General features: G+C 42.4%; 1 protein-coding gene and 1 long non-coding RNA gene across 4 annotated transcripts in view; one reads left to right on the forward strand and one right to left on the reverse strand.

The window, feature by feature from the left end:
• Positions 1 to 15,905: 15,905 nt before the first annotated feature.
• On the reverse strand, positions 15,906 to 17,742 carry LOC139023814 (uncharacterized). 2 transcript variants are annotated; one of them, XR_011475019.1, is made up of 3 exons: positions 17,445 to 17,742; positions 16,834 to 16,927; positions 15,906 to 16,733 (listed from the first exon to the last, which is right to left on the reverse strand). It is a non-coding gene; the product is annotated as an uncharacterized lncRNA (long non-coding RNA). The 2 variants fall into 2 exon arrangements; XR_011475014.1 differs by lacking the exon at positions 17,445 to 17,742 and having other exon boundaries at positions 15,906 to 16,409; positions 16,636 to 16,733; positions 16,834 to 17,084.
• Positions 17,743 to 20,581: 2,839 nt separating this feature from the next.
• mmp24 (matrix metallopeptidase 24) overlaps positions 20,582 to 21,392 on the forward strand; it is an 84,701-nt gene continuing 83,890 nt past the window's right edge. For both annotated transcript variants that reach the window (XM_023983452.2, XM_023983460.2), the window contains exon 1: positions 20,582 to 20,837. In XM_023983452.2, the coding sequence (XP_023839220.1) occupies positions 20,712 to 20,837 (126 nt within the window). In that variant the 5' untranslated portion in view covers positions 20,582 to 20,711. The remainder of the gene's footprint in view (positions 20,838 to 21,392) is intronic.

Consider the following 21,392-nt stretch of genomic DNA (forward strand, 5'->3'; position numbering starts at 1 on the left):
ATTCTAGGCATTACCCAAGATAGGATTCCAAACAGATGTAAATAACAAGTATTGCATATCCAGCAAGCCAGCTAGCTAAGTTTACTAGCAAACAGTGAGGAGAAACAATAATAAAAACATTTACAGTTGTAAATCTCTAAAACAGGTTTTACTATAAAGCATATTTGCTTAAGCATGCATGACAGACAGTATCTACCTACAGCCATGTCTGCCTACCTAGGCTCATTTGTACGGTCGAGTGTCAAGTTTGAGGGTTATGCTATATTTCTTTCTATTAGGCTAGCTAGATATTGTTGTAAACGTAATCTCTGTGCCTGTGCACATGTATGCATGTTCAACTAGTCTACCCTAATGTCGATGTTATGCTGGCACGGTTCAACTGTTTTTCATTGTAGGAGAACTGTATCCCATGAACTGTTTCCCTCTCGAGGGATTAAACAATATGCTGTATTTCAAGCAGATAACTCATGAGGAGCTGAATGGCAGTTTGATTTTAACAACACTCCTCCCACAGTTTAACAAGTAATCTCTGAACTTACTGTATGTTTCTTTGGAATGGAAATTTCATCATAACAACGTCTCCCATCATCGGCTGATCACCAGTTCTCTTAAACACAGATTGTTACACCAGATAATGTGATTTAACCAAAGAGTTTTGGTATCCATTACTTGGACTTACAGGATCGGTACTGTTTGAGTTAGCACAGAGAATTTTCTATCAACCTTGGCGATGTCGTCTTTGGCCTCGATTCGGGAAAACAGGAGTCTCATAAAATATCCGTGTCCAGTTGCAGGTGTCAGTTTGAATTTTGAAAATGCTCCGTTATTAAAATATATACTCTTTTTGCTCCATAAAGTAATCCAACAATATGTGTGCCGCCATCGTGTCTATTGCAAGTCTTCTCACTCATTGATCGAGACAGGTTTCTGTCATCATGACATGCAGCACTTTGTGGTGGACACCCAACTGGCTCAATCAATGAGAGAAGACTGGAAATAGACACAATGTCGGAAAAAAGCTTTCAGTAAATCACATTATCTGGTGTAACAATCTGTAGCTACTGTTCTCTGCACTTGTGTGTCTACACTAGAGACACACTCGGACACATTAAACTACACTGTTCATAACTTTTTTTGTATGGTACTTTTACCATATAACATTCTTGTTGAATACCCAGTTCTCTTGAATTAGCATTAAATAGTGCACACTCCCCTGTATCTCGACCCAGCGAGGGCACAGGGCCAGAAAAGCTGTTTGAAGTCTGTATCTGGTCAGGGCTTCCCACTGCCAAGGAGGCCACTATTGCCAAAGGCGGCTGCTTTTACTTCCACGGCATGTGACATACCTCCATGGCTGGTTGGCAGGGTCATAGGAACATCCACTTTTTCATCCAGAAGCATCCTACTAACCCTTCAGGGAGGGATCCCTTGCAGAGCATTAGCCAGTTGGTGATGGAGAGACGACACAGCAGTGACACTCCCATCAGGTCAAAGCAGCGTTCAGCTACTGAAGTAAAAGAGAAAGTAGGCTTAGTGGATTCCTTAGAAGCTTGTGTAAGTTCGGTACTTGTTTGCTAAGGGTAGCCACTTCGCCTAAGTAGACCTTTGCAAGCAAACCATTTTTACATTGAAAGTCCAGATGGTCCACATTGTCCCGGAATAGAACAAAATAAACACAGCTTCTGCAGCATGAAAACCGTTCTTTACCGACCTCCATATGAAACTACAGGCTAGCGTCGCTCTTCTTAGCAGGAATTTACTGAACGTTTGCTATAAGCTACAGTGGGTTCGCAAATACAGCCCGTACCCTGCCTCCTGAAACAAGCACAGCCCGTGAAATGGCAAACACACAAGAAACACACCTGAGTCACACGCCAGTTACAGCAAACAGAAAGAAAGCAGAGGACTTGCTCTCTGTATGGATCCTGGCTGCACATACACTATTCAAATGTCAAATGCAAATGTCACTAAGTGCTATACAGAAACACAGCCTAAAATTCCAAACAACACAAGCAATGCAGATGTAGAAGCACGGTGTCTAGGAACAACTGCCTAGAAAGCAGAAACCTAGGAAGAAACCTAGAGAGGAACCAGGCTCTGAGGGATGGCCAGTTCTCTTCTGGCTGTGCCGGGTGGAGATTATAACAGTGCATGGCCATTAAGGCCAGATTGTTCTCCAAGATGTTCAAATGTTCATAGATGACCAGCAAGGTGAAACAATAATCACAGTGGTTGTAGAGGGTGCAACAGGTCAGTACATCAGGAGTAAATGTCACTTGGCTTTTCAAAGCTGGGCAATTAGAGGTCGAAACAGCAGGTGCAGAGTAGAAAACAGCAGGTCTGGATCCAGGAAGCATGTCCGGTGTACAGGTCAGGGTTCCATAGCCGCAGGCAGAACAGTTGAAACTGGAGCAGCAGCACAACCAGATGGACTGGGGACAGCAAGGAATCATCAGGCCAGGTAGTCCTGAGGCATGGTCCTAGGGCTCAGGTCCTCCGGAAGGGGAGGGAGAGAATTAGAGGGAGCATACTTAAATTCACATAGGACACCGGATAAGACAGGAGAATTACACCAGATATAACAGACTGACCCTAGCCCCCCGGCACATAGACTATTGCAGCATAGATACTGGAGGCTGAGACAGGGGGGGTTCCGGAGACACTGTGGCCCCGTTCGTCAATACCCCAGATATAACCACTTTGCCAAAACTTTGTAAATACAATTCAGGTGTGGCCACAATTGACAAGCTACAGGCATGGGCTGAAAAACAATGTTTTTCAAATTACTTTTTTTTAGGGGTAGGAGAATTAATGAAGAGGTGAGATGACCGACTTGCAAGTAGGTGCTGTAGGAACAAGCAGTAAATTGCGTGGCAGTGAGCCAAAAGACCAGTCAACACATTAAGGAGAGACAGGTAGCAGGATCATTTGCTCACCAAAGAACAATGTAGCGTGACGAGCAAGCAGCAGTTCCCCCTCATAGTAAATAAATGGCAAAACAATCCAAGCAATGTTCGCACGGAATATGCGCCCGCGACGTTGCTGCTGCTAGCACAGTTACTGACTAGCAGAGTAGGAAGACACGAAACATCTTGTTTTGAACCATATATTTTTTTTAACAGGAAAATGTACACCTTTACCTGACTTTTATGAGCATTTAATACATAATCCATTAATTATATATAATGTTTGTAAAAATTCTTTTTTTTAAATTGGGGGGGCTAATCACAAGTATGGGGGGGCGCCCCAACGCCCTAAAGGGCGGGCCACCACTGGTTAAAGAAAGCAACCCAACTAATTGGCCCAATGCCTGCAACCCAGCAGTTGGATCAACCAACAGGACCTGAGAACAGGATCCGGCACCTCTCCGTTTTGGACTGTTTAGTTCCGGAACCTATTTGGCCGGATCCAGTACCTCTACATGGGGAAAAAAAATCACTGTTTGCAATGTAAAAATTATAATAAAAGTGATTCGAGTTGCCTCCTCATTAATTCTCCTGCCCTCTAAAAAAACATAATGTGATTTTCAGCCCACGCCTGCGGGCTGAAAATCGCGGCCATCCCTGAATTGTATTTACAAAGTTTACTATATCTGATGAATGTACATTTGGTTGTGAATTTTATATTTAGTGATAACTCACCTTTGTTTACAGGTAATGTAGTACTAGGCCTTTCTTCAGTAAACTTTAAGGTACATTTTCATATAAGTAGTTAATGGGTACATGTTGATTATTTGTGTATTTTCCAGGAACTTTCTCGATTGTCTTAAGAGAGACCAGGGGAATTTTTTCCAATTTACTCCATATTGTCTTAAATGGGTTTCTCGTTGTTCGCTTCCATCTAGAAAATCAGCTGTAAATACTTTTATTTATTTGTTAACGGGGTGGTTCAAGCCCTGAATGCTGATTGGCTGAAAGCCGTGGTAAATCAGACCATATACCACGGGTATGACAAAATATTTATTTTTACGGTCCTAATTACGTTGGTAACCAGTTTAACCAGTTTAACCACTCTTAGTTTAACCATTACAGTGTCCTGCTATTAAAATTATGTATACCAGTATATACACTGAACAAAAATAGTAACGCAACATGCAACATTTTCAAAGATTTTACTGAGTTACAGTTCATATATGGAAATAAGTCAATTGAAATAAATTCATTAGGCCCTAATCTATGGATTTCACATGACTGAGAATACAAATATGCATCTGTATTTCCAATTTTCGTCTAAAATTACATACCCAAATCTAACTGCCTGTAGCTCAGGACCTGAAGCAAGGATATGCATATTCTTGAAACCATTTGAAAGAAAACACTTTGAAGTTTGTGGAAATGTGAAATTAATGTAGGAGAATATAACACATTAGATCTAATAAAAGATAATTCAAAGAAAAAAACATGTGTTTTTTGCATCTTTGAAATGCAAGAGAAAGGCCATAATGTATTATTCCAGCCCATGCACAATTTAGATTTTGGCCACTAGATGGCAGCAGTGTATGTGCAAAGTTGTAGACTGATCCAATGAACCATTGCATTTCTGTTCAAAATGTTGTATTAAGACTGCCTAAATGTGCCTAATTGGTTTATTAATAACTTTTCAAGTTCATAACTGTGCACTCTCCTCAAACAATAGCATGGTATTTGTTCACTGTAAAAGCTACTGTAAATTGGACAGTGCAGTTATCAATCAAATTTATTTATAATGCCCTTCTTACATCAGCTGATGTCACAAAGTGCTGTACAGAAACCCAGCCTAAAACCCCAAACAGCAAGCAATGCAGGTGTAGAAGCATGGTGGCTAGGAAAAACTAGCAAGAATTTAAGCTTTCTGCCAATATCAGATATGTCTATGTCCTGGGAAATGTTCTTGTTACTTACAACCTCATGCTAATCGCAATAGCCTACGTTAGCTCAACCGTCCCGTGTGGGACCCACCGATCCGATCCGAGGTTAAAAGAAAAAGTAGGGGCGTTGATCGGAAAACAATTTCATTTTCTATCTCAAGGCAATCAGACTGCTAAACGGCAATCATTAACTCAGAGAGGCTGCTGCCTACATAGAGACTCAAATCCCTGGCCACTTTAATAAATGGATCACTAGCCACTTTAAACAATGCCACTTTAATAATGTTAACATATCTTACATTACTCATCTCATATGTATATACTGTACCTTGTACCATCTATTGCACCTTGCCTATGACGCTCAGTCATCACTCATCCATATATTTATATGTACATATTCTTATTCCATCTCTTTAGATTTTTGTGTACTAGGTAGTTGTTGGGGAATTGTTAGATTACTTTTTTAGATATTACTGCACTGAACTAGAAGCACAAGCATTTCACGACACTTGCATTAACATCTGCTAACCATGTGTATGTGACTAACACAATTTTATTTAATTTTATTTGAAAACCAGTCAGCATCTGGTTATCCGTAGCTTATGCCTGCCCATACCATAACCCCACCACCACCATTGATGTTGTTGACATCAGCAAACCTCTCACCCACACAATGCCGTACACTCTGTCTACCATTTGCCCGGTACAGTTGAAACCGGGATACATCCATGCAAAACATTCCAGCAGCCATTAAAGCTGAGCATTTTCCCACTAAAGTCGGCTACGACGCCGAACTGCAGTTAGGTCAGAACCCTGGTGATGATGACGAGCACAGAGATGTGCTTCCTTGAGACGGTTTCTGACAGTTAGTGCAAAAATTATTTGGTTGTGCAAAGTTTCACAGTTTCATTTTTTATTTATTTTTATTTATCCTTTATTTAACCAGGTAGGCTAGCTGAGAACAAGTTCTCATTTACAACTGCGACCTGGCCAAGATAAAGCAAAGCAGTTCGACACATACAACAACACAGAGTTACACATGGAATAAACAAACATACAATCAATAATACAGTAGAAAAAGTATATATTCAGTACAGTGTGTGCATATGAGGTAAGATAAGGGAGGTAAGGCAATAAATAGGCCATGGGGGCGAAGTAATTACAATATAGCAATTAAACACTGGAATGGTAGATGTGCAGAAGATGAATGTGCAAGTAGAGATAATGGGGTGCAAAGGAGCAAGATAAATAAATAAATACAGTATGGGGATGAGGTAGTTGGATGGGCTATTTACAGATGGGCTATGTAGAGGTGCAGTGATCTGTGAGCTGCTCTGACAGCTGGTGCTTTAAGCTAGTGAGGGAGATATGAGTCTCCAGCTTCAGTGATTTTTGCAGTTCGTTCCAATCATTAGCAGCAGAGAACTGGAAGAAAAGGCGGCCAAAGGAGGAATTGGCTTTGGGGTGACCAGTGAGATATACCTGCTGGAGTGCGTGCTACGGGTGGGTGCTGCTATGGTGACCAGTGAGCTGAGATAAGGCGGGGCTTTACCTAGCAAAGACTTGTAGATGACCTGGAGCCAGTGGGTTTGGCAACGAGTATGAAGCGAGGGCCAGCCAACAAGAGCGTACAGGTCGCAGTGGTAGGTAGTATATGGGGCTTTGGTGACAAAATGGATGGCACTGTGATTGCATCCAATTTGTTGAGTAGAGTGTTGGAGGCTATTTTGTAAATAACATCGCCGAAGTCGAGGATCGGTAGGATGGTCAGTTTTACGAGGGTATGTTTGGCAGCATGAGTGAAGGATGCTTTGTTGCGAAATAGGAAGCCGATTCTAGATTTAACTTTGGATTGGAGATGCTTAATGTGAGTCTGGAAGGAGAGTTTACAGTCTAACCAGACACCCAGCGATCGGTTGAAGAGCATGCATTTAATTTTACTTGCATTTAAAAGCAGTTGGAGGCCACGGAAGGAGAGTTGTATGGCATTGAAGTTCGTCTGGAGGTTAGTTAACACAGTGTCCAAAGAAGGGCCAAAAGTACACAGAATGGTGTCGTCTGCGTAGAAGTGGATCAGAGAATCACCAGCACTAAGAGCGACATCATTGATGTATACAGAGAAGAGGGGAATTGAACCCTGTGGCACCCCCATAGAGACTGTCAGAGGTCCGGACAACAGGCGCTCCGATTTGACACACTGAAACCAGATTGCATAGCGGAGAAGGTACGGTGGGATTCGAAATGGTCGGTAATCTGTTTGTTAACTTGGCTTTTGAAGATCTTAGAAAGGCAGGGTAGGATAGATATAGGTCTGTAGCAGTTTGGGTCTAGAGTGTCTCCCCCTTTGAAGAGGGGGATGACCGTGGCTGCTTTCCAATCTTTGGGAATCTCAGACGATACGAAAGAGAGGTTGAACAGGCTAGTAATAGGGGTTGCAACAATTTTCTGCTTGAAAAAGCTAGCCTTAGCTTTCCTAACTGCCTGTGTATATTTGTTCCTAACTTCCCTGAAAAGTTGCATATCACGGGGGCTATTCGATGCTAATGCAGAATGCCACAGGATGTTTTTGTGCTGGTCAAGGGCAGTCAGGTCTGGAGAGAACCAAGGGCTATATCTGTTCCTGGTTCCATTTTTTTTAGATTGGGGCATGCTTATTTAAGATGTTGAGGAAGGCACTTTTGAAGAATAACCAGGCATCCTCTACTGATGGAATGAGGTATCCTTCCAGGATACCCGGGCCAGGTCGATTAGAAAGGCCTGCTCACTGAAGTGTTTTAGGGAGCATTTGACAGTGATGAGGGGTGGTCGTTTGACCGCAGACCCATTACGGATGCAGGCAATGAGGCAGTGATCGCTGAGATCTTGGTTGAAAACAGCAGAGGTGTATTTGGAGGGCAAATTGGTTAGGATTGTATCTATGAGGGTGCCCGTGTTTACAGCTTTGGGGTTGTACCTGGTAGGTTCATTGATAATTTGTGTGAGATTGAAGGCATCAAGCTTAGATTGTAGGATGGCCGGGGTGTTAAGCATGTTCCAGTTTAGGTCACCTAGCAGCACGAGCTGGTTTCCAGAGCACAGCTGGGGGCAGAGGGTGGTTTATAGCAAGCCGCAACAGTGAGAGACTTGTTTCTGGAAAGGTTGATTTTTTTAAGTAGAAGCTCGAATTGTTTGAGTACAGACTTGGATAGTAAGACAGAACTCTGCAGGCTATCTCTGCAGTAGATTGCAACACCGCCCCCCTTTGGCAGTTCTATCTTGTCGGGAAATGTTATAGTTAGGGATGGAAATTTCAGGGGTTTTGGTGGTCTTCCTAAGCCAGGATTCAGACACGGCTAGGACATCTTGGTTGGCAGAATGTGCTAAAGCAGTGAATAAAACAAACTTAGGGAGGAGGCTTCTAATGTTAACATGCATGAAACCAAGGCTTTTACGGTTACAGAAGTCAACAAATGAGAGCACCTGGGGAATAGGAGTGGAGCTAGGCACTGCAGGGCCTGGACTAACCTCTACATCACCAGAGGAACAGAGGAGGAGTAGGATAAGGGTACGGCTAAAGGCTATAAGAACTGGTCGTCTAGTATGTCCGGAACAGAAAGTAAAAGGAGCAGGTTTCTGGGCGCGATATAATAGATTCATGGCATAATGTACAGACAAAGGTATGGTAGGATGTGAATACAATGGAGGTAGGCCTAGGCATTGAGTGATGATGAGAGAGATATTGTCTCTTGAAACATCATTTAAACCAGGTGATGTTATCGCATGTGTGGGAGGTGGAACTGAAGGGTTAGCTAAGGCATATTGAGCAGGGCTAGAGGCTCTACAGTGAAATAAGACAATAATCACTAACCAGAACAGCAAGGCATATTGACATTAAGGAGAGGCATGCGTAGCCGAGTGATCATAAAGGTCCAGTGAGTAGTGAAGCTGGTTGGAGACACGGCGATTCAGACAGCTAGCGGGCCGGGGCTAGCAAGCTAACAGAAGGGCCTCAGAGGGACGTCGCAACGGGGGAAGTCTGTTTATAGACTCCTCGCGCGGAGCCTCCTCGTGCGTTTACGTCGGTAGACCAGGTGTGATGGATTAGTAGGGTTCAGTTTGGTAAAGGGGACCAGTCCAATTGGCAGAATATGTATAGTGGCCCAAGAAATTGTCCGATGGACCTATTCAGCTAACAGCCGATATGCTCCGATATGCTCTATTCAGCTAACAGCCGAAGCCCAATAGCCATCATCACTGTCACATCCTCAGAAAGCATAAGCTCCTGAGTTGGGAAAATCTTGTGCAATACACCGATGCATGTCTTGTATTCAAGATCCTAAATGGCTTGGCTCCCCCTCCACTCAGTATTTTTGTTAAACAGAAAACCCAAACATATGGCAGCAGATCCACAAGGTCTGCCATGAGAGGTGACTGTATAGTTCCCCTAAGGAAAAGCACATTTAGTAAATRCGCTTTCTCTGTAAGAGCTTCCCATGTCTGGAATACACTGCCATCAGACACACATAACTGCACCACATATCACACTTTCACAAAATGCTTGAAGACATGGCTAAAGGTCAATCAGATTTGTGAACATGGTCCCTAGCTGTGTGTTGCCYCTTTCCATGTCTGTTGTCTGTAACTTGTGAGGTGTGGAAACACTTTGTTGCTTTTATGAATTTTGTCTTGCTGCTTTTTGTTCTATGTTGCTCTGTCTGTATGCTACGTCTTTCTTGTCCTATGTTGCTATGTCTTGCTTGTTCTATGTTGCTATTGTCTATATTGTAATTGTTTTTAATAACCTGCCCAGGGACTGCGGTTGAAAATTAGCCGGCTGGCTAAAACCGGCACTTTTACTGAAACGTTGATTAATGTGCACTGTCCCTGTAAAAATAAAAATAAACTCAAACTCAAACTCTAGACAGCTAGCGGGCCGCGGCAAGCAGGCTAGCAGATGGACATTCAGGGGACGTCTCGACTGAAGGGCCAGTTGAATAACCCCCTCGGGCAGATTACGTCGGTAGTCCAGTTGTGAAGGAGCCCCGCTAGTAAAATGGGTCCAGGCTAATTGGCAAAATATGTATAGTAGCCAGGAGGAGACACTTGGATTGCAGCTAGCTAGCTGCGATGATCCAGGTGAAACGTTTCAGAGCTTGCAGTGGGAGTCTGGGGATATGGAGAGAAAATAGGTCCGCTATGCTCTGGTTTGAATTGCGTTGTGCAAACTGGCGAGAGTTTTCCGACCTAAAGGTTAGCTGATGACCGCTAGCAGTGGTTAACTGACTACTAGCTAGTAGCTAGTCAGCTGGCTAGCTTTAGTTGGGGTTCCGATTCAGGAGTAAAGTAAATACTTTAGAAAAAAGTAGATCCACACCACATTGGGTGAGGCTGGTTGCGGGAGAGTATTTTGAATTTGAGGTTTAGAAAAAAGATATAAAAAGATTTGCGAAGAAAAAAAGATATAAGAGATATATACATGAGACACGACAAAGACGAGGACAAAGATGTCTGACTGCTACGCCATCTTGGAATGTGTTCATCAGCTGTCTGGGTGGCTGCATCTCAGACGATACCGCAGGTGAAGAAGCCGGATGTGGAGGTCCTGGGCTGCCGTGGTTACATGTGGTCTGCGGTTGTGAGCCTGCAAAATTCTCTAAAACAACATTGGAGGCAGCTTATGGTAGGTAACTGTGACTTACCAGCTGGATTCGGATCTTATGTAGCAAAATTTCAAATTGTGTTTTTATCATTGTGTTTTTATCATATGTACACTTCAACTGTGAGAGACGGAATCTGAAACAAAAATCCAGAAAATCACATTGTAAGATTTTTAAGTAATTAATTTGCATTTTATTGCATGACATAAGTATTTGATCACCTACCAACCAGTAAGAATTCCGGCTCTCACAGACCTGTTAGTTTTTCTTTAAGAAGCCCTTCTGTTCTCCACTCATTACCTGTATTAACTGCACCTGTTTGAACTTGTTACCTGTATAAAAGACACCTGTCCACACACTCAATCAAACAGACTCCAACCTCTCCACAATGGCCAAGACCAGAGAGCTGTGTAAGGACATCAGGGATAAAATTGTAGACCTGCACAAGGCTGGGATGGGCTACAGGACAATAGGCAAGCAGCTTGGTGAGAAGGCAACAACTGTTGGCGCAATTATTAGAAAATGGAAGAAGTTCAAGATGACGGCCAATCACCCTCTGTCTGGGGCTCCATGCAAGATCTCACCTCGTGGGCCATCAATGGATCATGAGGAAGGTGAGGGATCAGCCCAGAACTACACGGCAGGACCTGGTCAATGACCTGAAGAGAGCTGGGACCACAGTCTCAAAAAAAAACATTAGTAACACACTACCCTGTCATGGATTAAAATCCTGCAGCGCACGCAAGGTCCCCCTGCTCAAGCCAGCGCATGTCCAGGTCCGTCTGAAGTTTGCCAATGACCATCTGGATGATCCAGAGGAGGAATGGGAGAAGGTCAAGTGGTCTGATGAGACAAAAATAGAGCTTTTTGGTCTAAACTCCACTCGCCTTGTTGGGAGGAAGAAGAAGGATGAGTACAACCCCAAGAACACCATCCCAACCGTGAAGCATGGAGGTGGAAACATCATTCTTTGGGGATGCTTTTCTGCAAAGGGGACAGGACGACTGCACCGTATTGAGGGGAGGATGGATGGGGCCATGTATCGCGAGATCTTGGCCAACAACCTCCTTCCCTCAATAAGAGCATTGAAGATGGGTCGTGGCTGGGTCTTCCAGCATGACAACGACCCGAAACACACAGCCAGGGCAACTAAGGAGTGGCTCCGTATGATAAAAATTACAGACCTCTACATGCTTTGTAAGTAGGAAAACCTGCAAAATCGGCAGTGTTTCAAATACTTGTTCTTCCCACTGTATATCATACACTACATTTGAGGAACAATGGGAAAGTAATTCTGCTTTGAAAGTTGATCAACTTGAGAAAATCGCCTTTGAATGTTTTGGTATCTAGTAAAGAGCTCTTATTTGTCTACACTCATTCAGCATCGTTCACACCCTCTTAAGCTCCACCCATCTCTTTTCGCTCTCGGAGCGCACACTTGATGCTCTGGCCGACGATTTGTTTACCTCTGGATAACATGAAAACAGCCTAACCAGCTCTGCTGGCAACAATTTCATTGCACTTTTTTGCAGACGTTTACTGACAGTGGCCTTATTCAACGGGTGTTGTACACACGTCATGTAACGTTAGCTAACGAGCCAGCCAGCAAACGTTGGCTAGTTAAACAACAATGAACAAATTGCCAACAATGCCACATGTGCTGGGAGCTAACCAAACAGGTTCAATGTTAGCTCGCTAACATTAGGCTCTAACTAGAAAAGCAAACTCTGGGAAACAAATAATAACGTCAGCTAGGGAGCCAGCAAGCAAACATTAGCTAGCTAGCTAACAGTACACTTTAGCTAAAGACATATAGCTAGTTAGCTAGCTAGGTAAACAACGTTTAAGATCACACACGTCACGTAGCATAAGCTGACAAGCCAGCCAGCAAACGTTAGCTAGCTAGCTAACAGTAAACTTTAGCTTGAAATGAAACTACTTTCTGTTAGAATTAGAAATGTTTAATATCTGAAAATGTAGCTAGCTAACGCTAGACTATCTTACCTGTATACATCATCATGCATGATGGACTCCCTGTCAGGAATGACATACCACGGTTGCCCTTAGTTTGAAGATGTAATCCAGAGCTATCATACTCTAATTCCACTGATTTCAAAACTTGATCCTTCAGAAACTGGAGAGCAACACTTATGCAGCTCCACTACACAATATATATATATTTTTTAAGCCGCGTTAGACAGAAGTCTTCTAAATGGCAGACCAATGCAAACGTCTCTCTCGGCATGTCCAGCCCACTCATTATCTCAGTCAATCATGGCTATCTTTTTCTGTGGCTTAACCAACAAGGCTCGTAATTTAACAATTTTATTTGTATTTACAGATGGCGTACAAGTTTGTTATTAAAGCACATGAAAGTTCACATGCATTTTGATAAAAACATATTTTTTACATTCAAACAGCTCTCCTGTGAAGTCGTGACTTGCGACATACGCCTAGCAACAGCTCTGGTGGACATTCCTGCAGTCAGCATGCCAATTGCACACTCCCTCAAAACTTGAGACATTTGTGACATTGTGTTGTGTGACAAAAGTGCACATTTTAGAGAGGCCTTTTATTGTCCCCAGCACAAGGTGGACCTGTGTAATGACCATGCTGTTTAATCAGCTTCTTGATATGCCACACCTGTCAGGTGGATGGATTATCTTGGCAAAGATGAAATGCTCACAAAAAGTGAAATTTGCTTTTTGTGTGTATTGTAAATGTCTGGGATCTTTTATTTCAGCTCAGGAAATATGGGGGCCAACACTTTACATGTTGCGTGTATATATAATTTGGCTGTTCAGTGTTTATATAATTTGGCCCTATGTATTTTTAGACCAAAGCCTATTGTTAGTGTGCAATATATATGTCCATTGATCAGCACACCAATTGATAAAACAGGACCATGTTTGAAACACAAGTGGTTCTGAGCTGGCAACGATCACTTGGCAGGCAGGCTGCCCTCCAACGTGATGGTGCAGTGCAGACAGAACATGCTTTCCATCCGATCCTGCAATCTCTACTACAAGTAGGCCATATGGTTGTATGATTTAGCTTGCTCTGGACTCCAGGATGTGATGTGATGTATACCTACTTGATATTAGCTACTAACATAAATTACTTTCAGCTCCAAATGCAGGTGTAAAACACAGTTTATTTCTGTAGCCTATCTTGCATTTTGAAAATGCATCACCTTTATGGCTGTAATGAATGGCAACATTTGGAGTTGGGCTGGATATATAATAGTACAGTATTTCTTACAATCTTCTATTTTGACTGGAATTGTGTTTGTTGCAGAATTTATTCAATTTCAAAATAGTTTTACAAAACACTTTACTCATCAGATTGTAAGATTGTGCTGATTTCCTCTTTAAAAAAAGAATACTTATGCCTCAACAAGCTCCTAACCACTAGGCTAGCTTCCCACCTGAAAAAATTCAGATATAGAGCAACCCCAGATTTGGACCATGGAGGGCATGGCAGCCATTTTCAAAATGCCCACCAACGGTTGGCCTACTATTATTTAAAAATTCAGAAGAGAGGTACAATTTGGAGCAGAGGTAGGTTTATGGACCCTGAGAAGATGTAGATATGGAGCCACCCCATATTTGGCCCCTGGGGGCCTGGCAGTCATCTTGTGAAATGGCCACAGACAATAATACAATTTACAGTTCAGAAGTCCTATTTTGAGATGACCACACCAAACTTGGCACAGAGGTACATTTAGGTACCCTGAAAAGATTTAGATGTGGAACCACCACAGATTTGGCCCATGGGGACCGTGTCAGCCATTTTACTAAAAGGCTACAGACTGTACCACTATTTTACAAACCTTTAATCTACACAAAGTATATTATATTTCTTGCCTAAACTTCTGGCCCTGGATCTCCTGAAAACCAAAAGGTTTGACAGTAACACACAGGATATTACACTGAGAACAGAGGGAAACACAGCAGTCCTTTAGGGCAAATTTTAGAAAAACATTTCTAGGATAAGTGTAGCAGAGGTGAGTTAAAAAGCTCTAGTGGTGAACTAGCCCTGCCTGTGACTTAATACCACCCTTGGAAAAATACATATTTTTGGGGTCTAATGGTTAAGATGTTTGTTTCTGGAGCGGGAGACTGGTGGCTCACATCCTACCAGTAACATGGGCATGTAAAAAAATGGCTAAAATAACTTTGCAATGTCCAGGTAGCCTAGTGGTTGGAGCTTTGGGCCAGTAACCGAGGGGTTGCTAGATAAAATCCCTGAGCTGACAAGGTAGAAATCTGTTGTTCTGCCCCTGAACAGGGCAGTTATCCCACTGCTCCTAGGCCATCATTGTAAATAAGAATGTGTTCTTAACTGACTTGCCTAGTTAAATAAAGGTTAAATAAAAAAAATAAAAAAATATCAGGAGCAAATTCAGACTAAATACACTAGTGTCCACTTGGAGAATAAAGCTGTCCACTACAGCAGTTAAGCTCCTACGAGTTGTTCCATCACGCTCGTTCGTGCAAGGCTACTTACTTACACAGTTTAGTATGACTGTTGATCCGCGGCAGTATTGGGTTAAGGTGTACTTCCTGCACTCTAAGGGACTTCCAACAACATCATTCAAAATCATAATTATTGGTTCAGTATAGCAACAGACAATATACACCCTTTTAGGAAGTGTGTTTTTATCATAAGAAAATGTACAGCATTAAAAGCCCTGGATCTAACCAGCTAATTTCCTAGTGGCTTGGATCTGACCTGACACCCTGTATTCAAGTGTATGGTGTAGATCAACCAATGGCAGGCATGTTAGGAGATGTACATAACGTACAGTATATAATCTAGCCTAATTGGAGTCTTTTCGGAGTACATGAATCTACCTCTGTGCCACATTTATTGTGTTTATCAACAACAACAAAAAAGACAACTGTAACATTATATTACCAACAGTGGCCATTGTGTAAAATGCCATGGCCCTCAGGGGCCTAATCTGTGGTGGCCCCAAATCTATGTATTTTCAGGGCTCATAAATCTAGCTCTGTGCTGAATTTGGAGCTTTCTCTTAAAATAGTCCTTCTGAATTGTAACAATAATCAGTGGCCATTTTGAAATATATGAATTTAAGGTTAATGTTAGGCATAAGGTTAGCAGTGTGGTTAAGGCAACGGTTCATTTTTAAATCACATTTTAAGAAAATAATTGTAGAAATAGCCGGGGTTTAGGACTTTGTGGCTGTGGTAACTAGTGAAGACCGAAGAGGACGTAGTTAATTCTCCCGCCACCAGCCCTTGAAGTGAAGTCCACCAGTACACAAATGCTGTGTTACACAAGTTAACAAACTCCCATTTCAACAGACATTTTGGAAAATGTGTTTTGTCTGACTGCAAAACTTAAGTAACGTTACTAATTATACATGTTATGTAATTCAGGTTATGTCCTATCCAGGGGCGAAAATCTGATATCAACCTTGGAGGGGACAATTACATGACATTTTCTCAGGAGCAATTCCTGAGGGGGACACCAAAAGTAGTGCTGTAACACATAGACTATGTTGTAATATGTTAAATGTATATTGAGGGACCATAATCACTACTACTGGATAATTGTTAGGTACAGTAGTTAACTGAAGGGTTGTCCCAACTTGTTTAAATCATTATAATACTACTAATAATAATAGTTATAGCAGTGTTCCTTATCAGTGCAGTGTTCCTCTCTCTTGAAACGTCAACACTCTGTTTGCAAGAGTTTGCGGTTCTATAAATTGTGGGTGTGGCTGATATGGTTCTGTGTCATCACTGAGGTAACTGGACGATGCTGTGCCACTGTCCCCTATACTGGTGCTGCTGGCAACAAGGGTGACACCTGGTCCTGCCGTGGCTGTGACACTGTCCTCTGAAGTCTCTCTCCTTGGCTCTTTCCCTTTCACCACCCTCACTGACTCAGTCTGTCTCCTAGAAAAGAAATAAGGTGTTTGCTGTACTCCTAACTACCGGTACCCAAAACTACACAATTAATCACAACAGCAATACCATTGCCTTAAACAAATCTTAGTTTAGTCACCAGTTTAAGTTGAGAGCTGGGGTATCCATGGCATTTTCCAATTATGTCCCTATTTTACAAGTAAAAAAAATGGAGAACCTTTCATAATGTTGCCAAACAAAGACTCAACAAACTTACCTGAGACTCCCTGTCTCTGCCAGTCTGTCCCTGCCAGTCTGTCCCTGCCTATCTGTCCACAGCTCTGCTGTCTGTGTGCCATCTGTTGCCTGCTCTGCCTAATGACATCATTGTGAAACATTCCATTAGCATTTCACTTCTTTCTTATGAACATTTTATCAACTGGTCTTTGAGATATTAGGCTACTAGAGTTCTTACTTTGCGTTTTGGTGTCCTGAAAAATACTCTGATGTCCGTCTTTTTTCTGACATTTTTCTACCTGGCTGGCTGGCTGGCTGGCTGACCGGTCTAGCTGCACACACACACATTTACACAACACATGCTGCAACGTTTTGAAATTTTAACCTAGTTTGTTTCATATTGGCAGGCTTCCAACAATAGCTGAATTTGCAAAGCTAGCGAGCACCAATTCCGTTTCTGTGGTGTTTGCTATAATCTTTGCTACCTGGTTAAAGGTGGAAAAAAAAATTATATTCACTAGCGACAATTTTGCTTTTGCAACGAGACCATTTAATATATTTAAGACAATGGTATAAGAGAGTGTAGTTCTGTTCAGTTTGGACTTCAGTTTATCGCTAACCTTATCACGGGGACTTTGAAGCACTACAGCTGCATGCTAATCTTGGAATAAACTCACGATAGCAAATATTCCATCTTTGACGACGCCACATAAATGGAATAGGTACTAGCTAGCTTGATAGTTAATGTTTGCTTTAGTTTGTGCGCTAGCTCTGCAAATTCAGCTAGTGTGTGAACCCTGCAACATTAAAAAAATATATACATTGCTATGGCGCGATTGACTGGATTACCTCACGTCAGTTACGTACACTGAGTGCCTTTCGGACAGTAGATACGAACCCTCTATTACCTTGCAAGCTAAAGAACTGGCAGTGGATCAAATCATTGTGGGGCAAAGGGCGGGGGGGTCGCAATCTTGTGAAACTTAAAAACGCGCTATTAAGTGTCTATAATCAGCACAAGTGCTTTCATTGCGTATTATTAATATTATTGAAATTACATAGTTATGTTTACAGTGATATATTGGGGGGGACAAATCATATTTTTCCCAGGATGGGGGGGTCGTGTCCCCCCCGTCCCCCCTGGGATTTCCGCCTATGGTCCTATCACAAATACATTTATCTGTCAATTTCTTTTTTTCAGTTATATAGCTAACGTTAACTAGCTATGTAAGTTAGCTAGCTACCTCAAATCAACATCTTGCCTGCTAACGTTAGCTCGAGTGATAGCTAACAAACTATTTTCTTCTGTTGTGGTAGCTAGCTATGTTAGCTAGATAATGTTAGCCTCGCTAGCTTATTGGAGCTTATTGTTAACATTGATGTTTTACATGTGTCACTGAATAGGTTTTGTCGACGTCTGGTTAGCTAACGTTAACATCGTTAGGTAGCTATGTCAGTGCCTGTAGAAGCTAGCTAAGTCTGACATTTGACTGGTGTCGGACACTTTCACGTTGCTTCCATTCAGCCTCAAGAGCATTAGTGAGGTCGGGCACTGACGTTTGGCGATTAGGCCTGGCTTGCAGTCGGTGTTCCAATACATCCCAAAGGTGTCGGTGGGGTTGAGGTCAGGGCTCTGTGCAGGCCATTGAAGTTCTTCCACAACCGATCTCAACAAACCATTTTGTATGGATCTTGCTTTGTGCACAGGAAACAGGTAAGGGCCTTCCCACAAAGTTGGAATCACAGAACCGTCTAGAATGTCATTGAATGCTGTAGCATTAGGATTTCCCTTCACTGGAACTAAGGGGCCTAGGCCGAACCGTGAAAAACAGCCCCAGACCTCATCCACCAAACTTTAGAGTTGGCACTATGCATTCGGGCAGGTAGCGTTCTCCTGGAATCCGCCAAACCCAGATTCATCCGTCGGACTGCCAGATGGTGAAGTGGGATTCATCACTCCAGAGAATGCGTTTCCACTGCTCCAGAGTCCAATGGCGGCAAACTTTACACCACATCAGCCGACGCTTGGCATTGCACATGGTGGTCTTAGGCTTGTGTGCAGCTGCTTGGCCATGGAAACCCATTTCATGAAGCTCCCGACAAACAGTTATTCTGCTGACGTTACTTCCACAGGCAGTTGGGAACTCGGTAGTGAATGTTGCATCCGAGGACAGACAATGTTTACGCACTAAAGGCTTCAGCGCTCGTCCCTTTCTCTGAGCTTGTGTGGCCTACCACTTTGCGGCTGAGCCATTGTTGAGCCTAGACGTTTACACTTCACAATAACAGCACTTACAGTTGACTGGGGCAGCTCTAGCAGGGCATACATTTGACAAACTGACTTGTTGGAAAGGTGGCATCCTATGACAGTGCCATGTTGAAAGTCACTGAGCTCTTCAATAAGGCAATTCTATTGCCAATGTTTGTTTATGGATAATGCATGGCTGTGTGATCGACTTTGTACACCTTTCAGCAACGGGTGTAGATGAAATGGCCGAATCCACTCATTTGAAGGGGTGTCCACATACTTTTGTATGTATAGTGTACTTTTTTGCCCATAAGAGAGTCAGATTTGTCCCCTAAAGGAGACAGCCATCCAGAGGGCAACGTGGATACATGAAAACGGGTCCAAGACCATGGAGGAAATCTCAATCACAGTTGCCGGATACTCCAGGCATGGTGGGTCATACTAAGCACCTCAGCAACAGGGTTAAAGTCAAATTCATTTCCATACATGATTTAAAGTATACTCATCAGGGTTTGGGTCAGTTCCGTTTCAGTTCCAGTCAATTCAGAAATGACACCTAATTCTATATTGTCCTCATTGTAAAGCATTAAAGAGAATTTGAATGTTAGTGTGCTCCAACCTTGATACTCATACTTGTCAGTAGGCAGAATTCAATGCATGATTTCATTATTCTTGTGCCAGTTTCATTGATGTGCAAAATTATATGCATTACAGCTTAGATTTTGCTATTGAAAGTGCTACCTTTCAATGTACCCTTCTAATTGAAATGATAAATAAATGAATAGATTTGTCTGTGTCTACCTGTTCTCCAGATTGCTCCAGATTTTGATTTACTCAACTTTGGATGTTCAACAAAGCTGACCGAAAATAGTTTTCACTGAGAAGATACTGCGTCAGGCCCGCAAGGATATTCATGCCGAGAACCTGCTGTCAGAGCTGGAGGCAGACGTGATTACTGCAGGTACAAAGTGGCAGAGACTCAACACCATACATATTAACATCCTGCACAAAGCGATATACTTATGAGTGTAAGTATATAGCATGTTCTGAGCAATAAGAAAGGTCTGTAATGGCGTGTACAATGTACTACTACTTTTGGGAAACAATTATTGCGCTTAAGATCCTTTTTTTAATTTAGATTTTTCAGGGGGTGCTGCAGAACCCCTGCTTCCTGCTGCAATGGGTGAGTCAGTGAAAGTGGAAAGCTTTTCTAGGACTATAATTTCCTCCTCACACTGTACAATATGTATCTCCACACACGTAAGCCTGGGCTATTGTTGGATTCAAGACAAGGTCGTTTTTATTGATCTCGGATTCTCAGTTTGTCAGTGTCAATGTAGACTGTCATTTCGATCATTTGTGCGGTTTAAAAAAATATTCTGTGAATTCTTTCCCTCAGCCAGTCATATAAAATGATGTAGAATTGTTTGAAATGTGTTTATAAAAGGCCAGATTCTTCCTGGACCCAAGTTTTTTTTTTTTTATCTCCCATTTGTGCAACTTCTGGAAGCACCTCTACTCCAATGCTCTATGCCCCCAAGCAAATGCGATGATATGCATGCACAGCTTTATTATTTTATTTTTTAAATCCGTTTCGGTACCTCAGAGTCCCCCAGGTCACCCCCCTCTCGCGCTCTGGCACCTCCCGGTTTACAGTTTAAGCATTGGAGTGCAGGCATAAATACCTTCCGTTTTGCGTGACGCTTTAAGAACAGAGTCTGCGCAATGAGAGCCCGAGAATAGTGGTTGGTATGCGTTGAAATTCAACCAGAGAAATATAGGTAATCATTCTTCCTGGGAATAAAGCACGGACACAGGACATAAGACTGGAACTCAAACGCGGACTGAGGGGGAATTTGGGGACAGTCATGGCGGGGCTTGGAGTGAAGAGGAAGAAAGCGGGGCTCCCTGGTTTTTGCTGGAAAACCTGCTACTTTCATATTTTATTCTGGGTTGTCTCGGTCTGTGGTGAAGAGAAGACGTTCATCGTTGAGGTAGGTCAGATGCACGAACAGGGATGCAATTGATTTATTCTATACAGCATCCTTACCGAAACGGACTGGGCAAAATCGCACAGCACTGTATTGGGCTTCTTTATAGCGCAGGTGGAAATAAAATAGAATCGTGCGTTTGAATGTTTTTCTGGTCTATCGTTTATGAATAGCTTATCCGAACTGTTAACAGTTCTATAACAATTAAATTATCCAAATAAATAAACCACATAAACAAGATGTCAGGCAGCTCTACCATTTTATTTATTGAGATTTTAGTGGCATTAGCCTATGTATCACCTCATCTCAAAACATCTATAGATTGACCTAGATCTACATGTTTAACTCATCTACACATATTCACTTGAATGCATGTTGAAGAAAACATTGAACGCTGTTGTCCGTCGAATTTATTGTTTATGAACACAGCTGCCTTCACGATCATTAAGGTTAATTTCGCAATGAGAATTTTATAACCTTTCTAGTCGCATATTCATCCACTAGTGGTAGCCTAGTATATGGGTTGCAATGACAAATGACATACAAAGAGACTGATTG

This window comes from Salvelinus sp. IW2-2015, linkage group LG1 (genome assembly GCF_002910315.2).
Source record: "Salvelinus sp. IW2-2015 linkage group LG1, ASM291031v2, whole genome shotgun sequence".
NCBI classification, from domain to species: Eukaryota; Metazoa; Chordata; class Actinopteri; order Salmoniformes; family Salmonidae; genus Salvelinus; species Salvelinus sp. IW2-2015.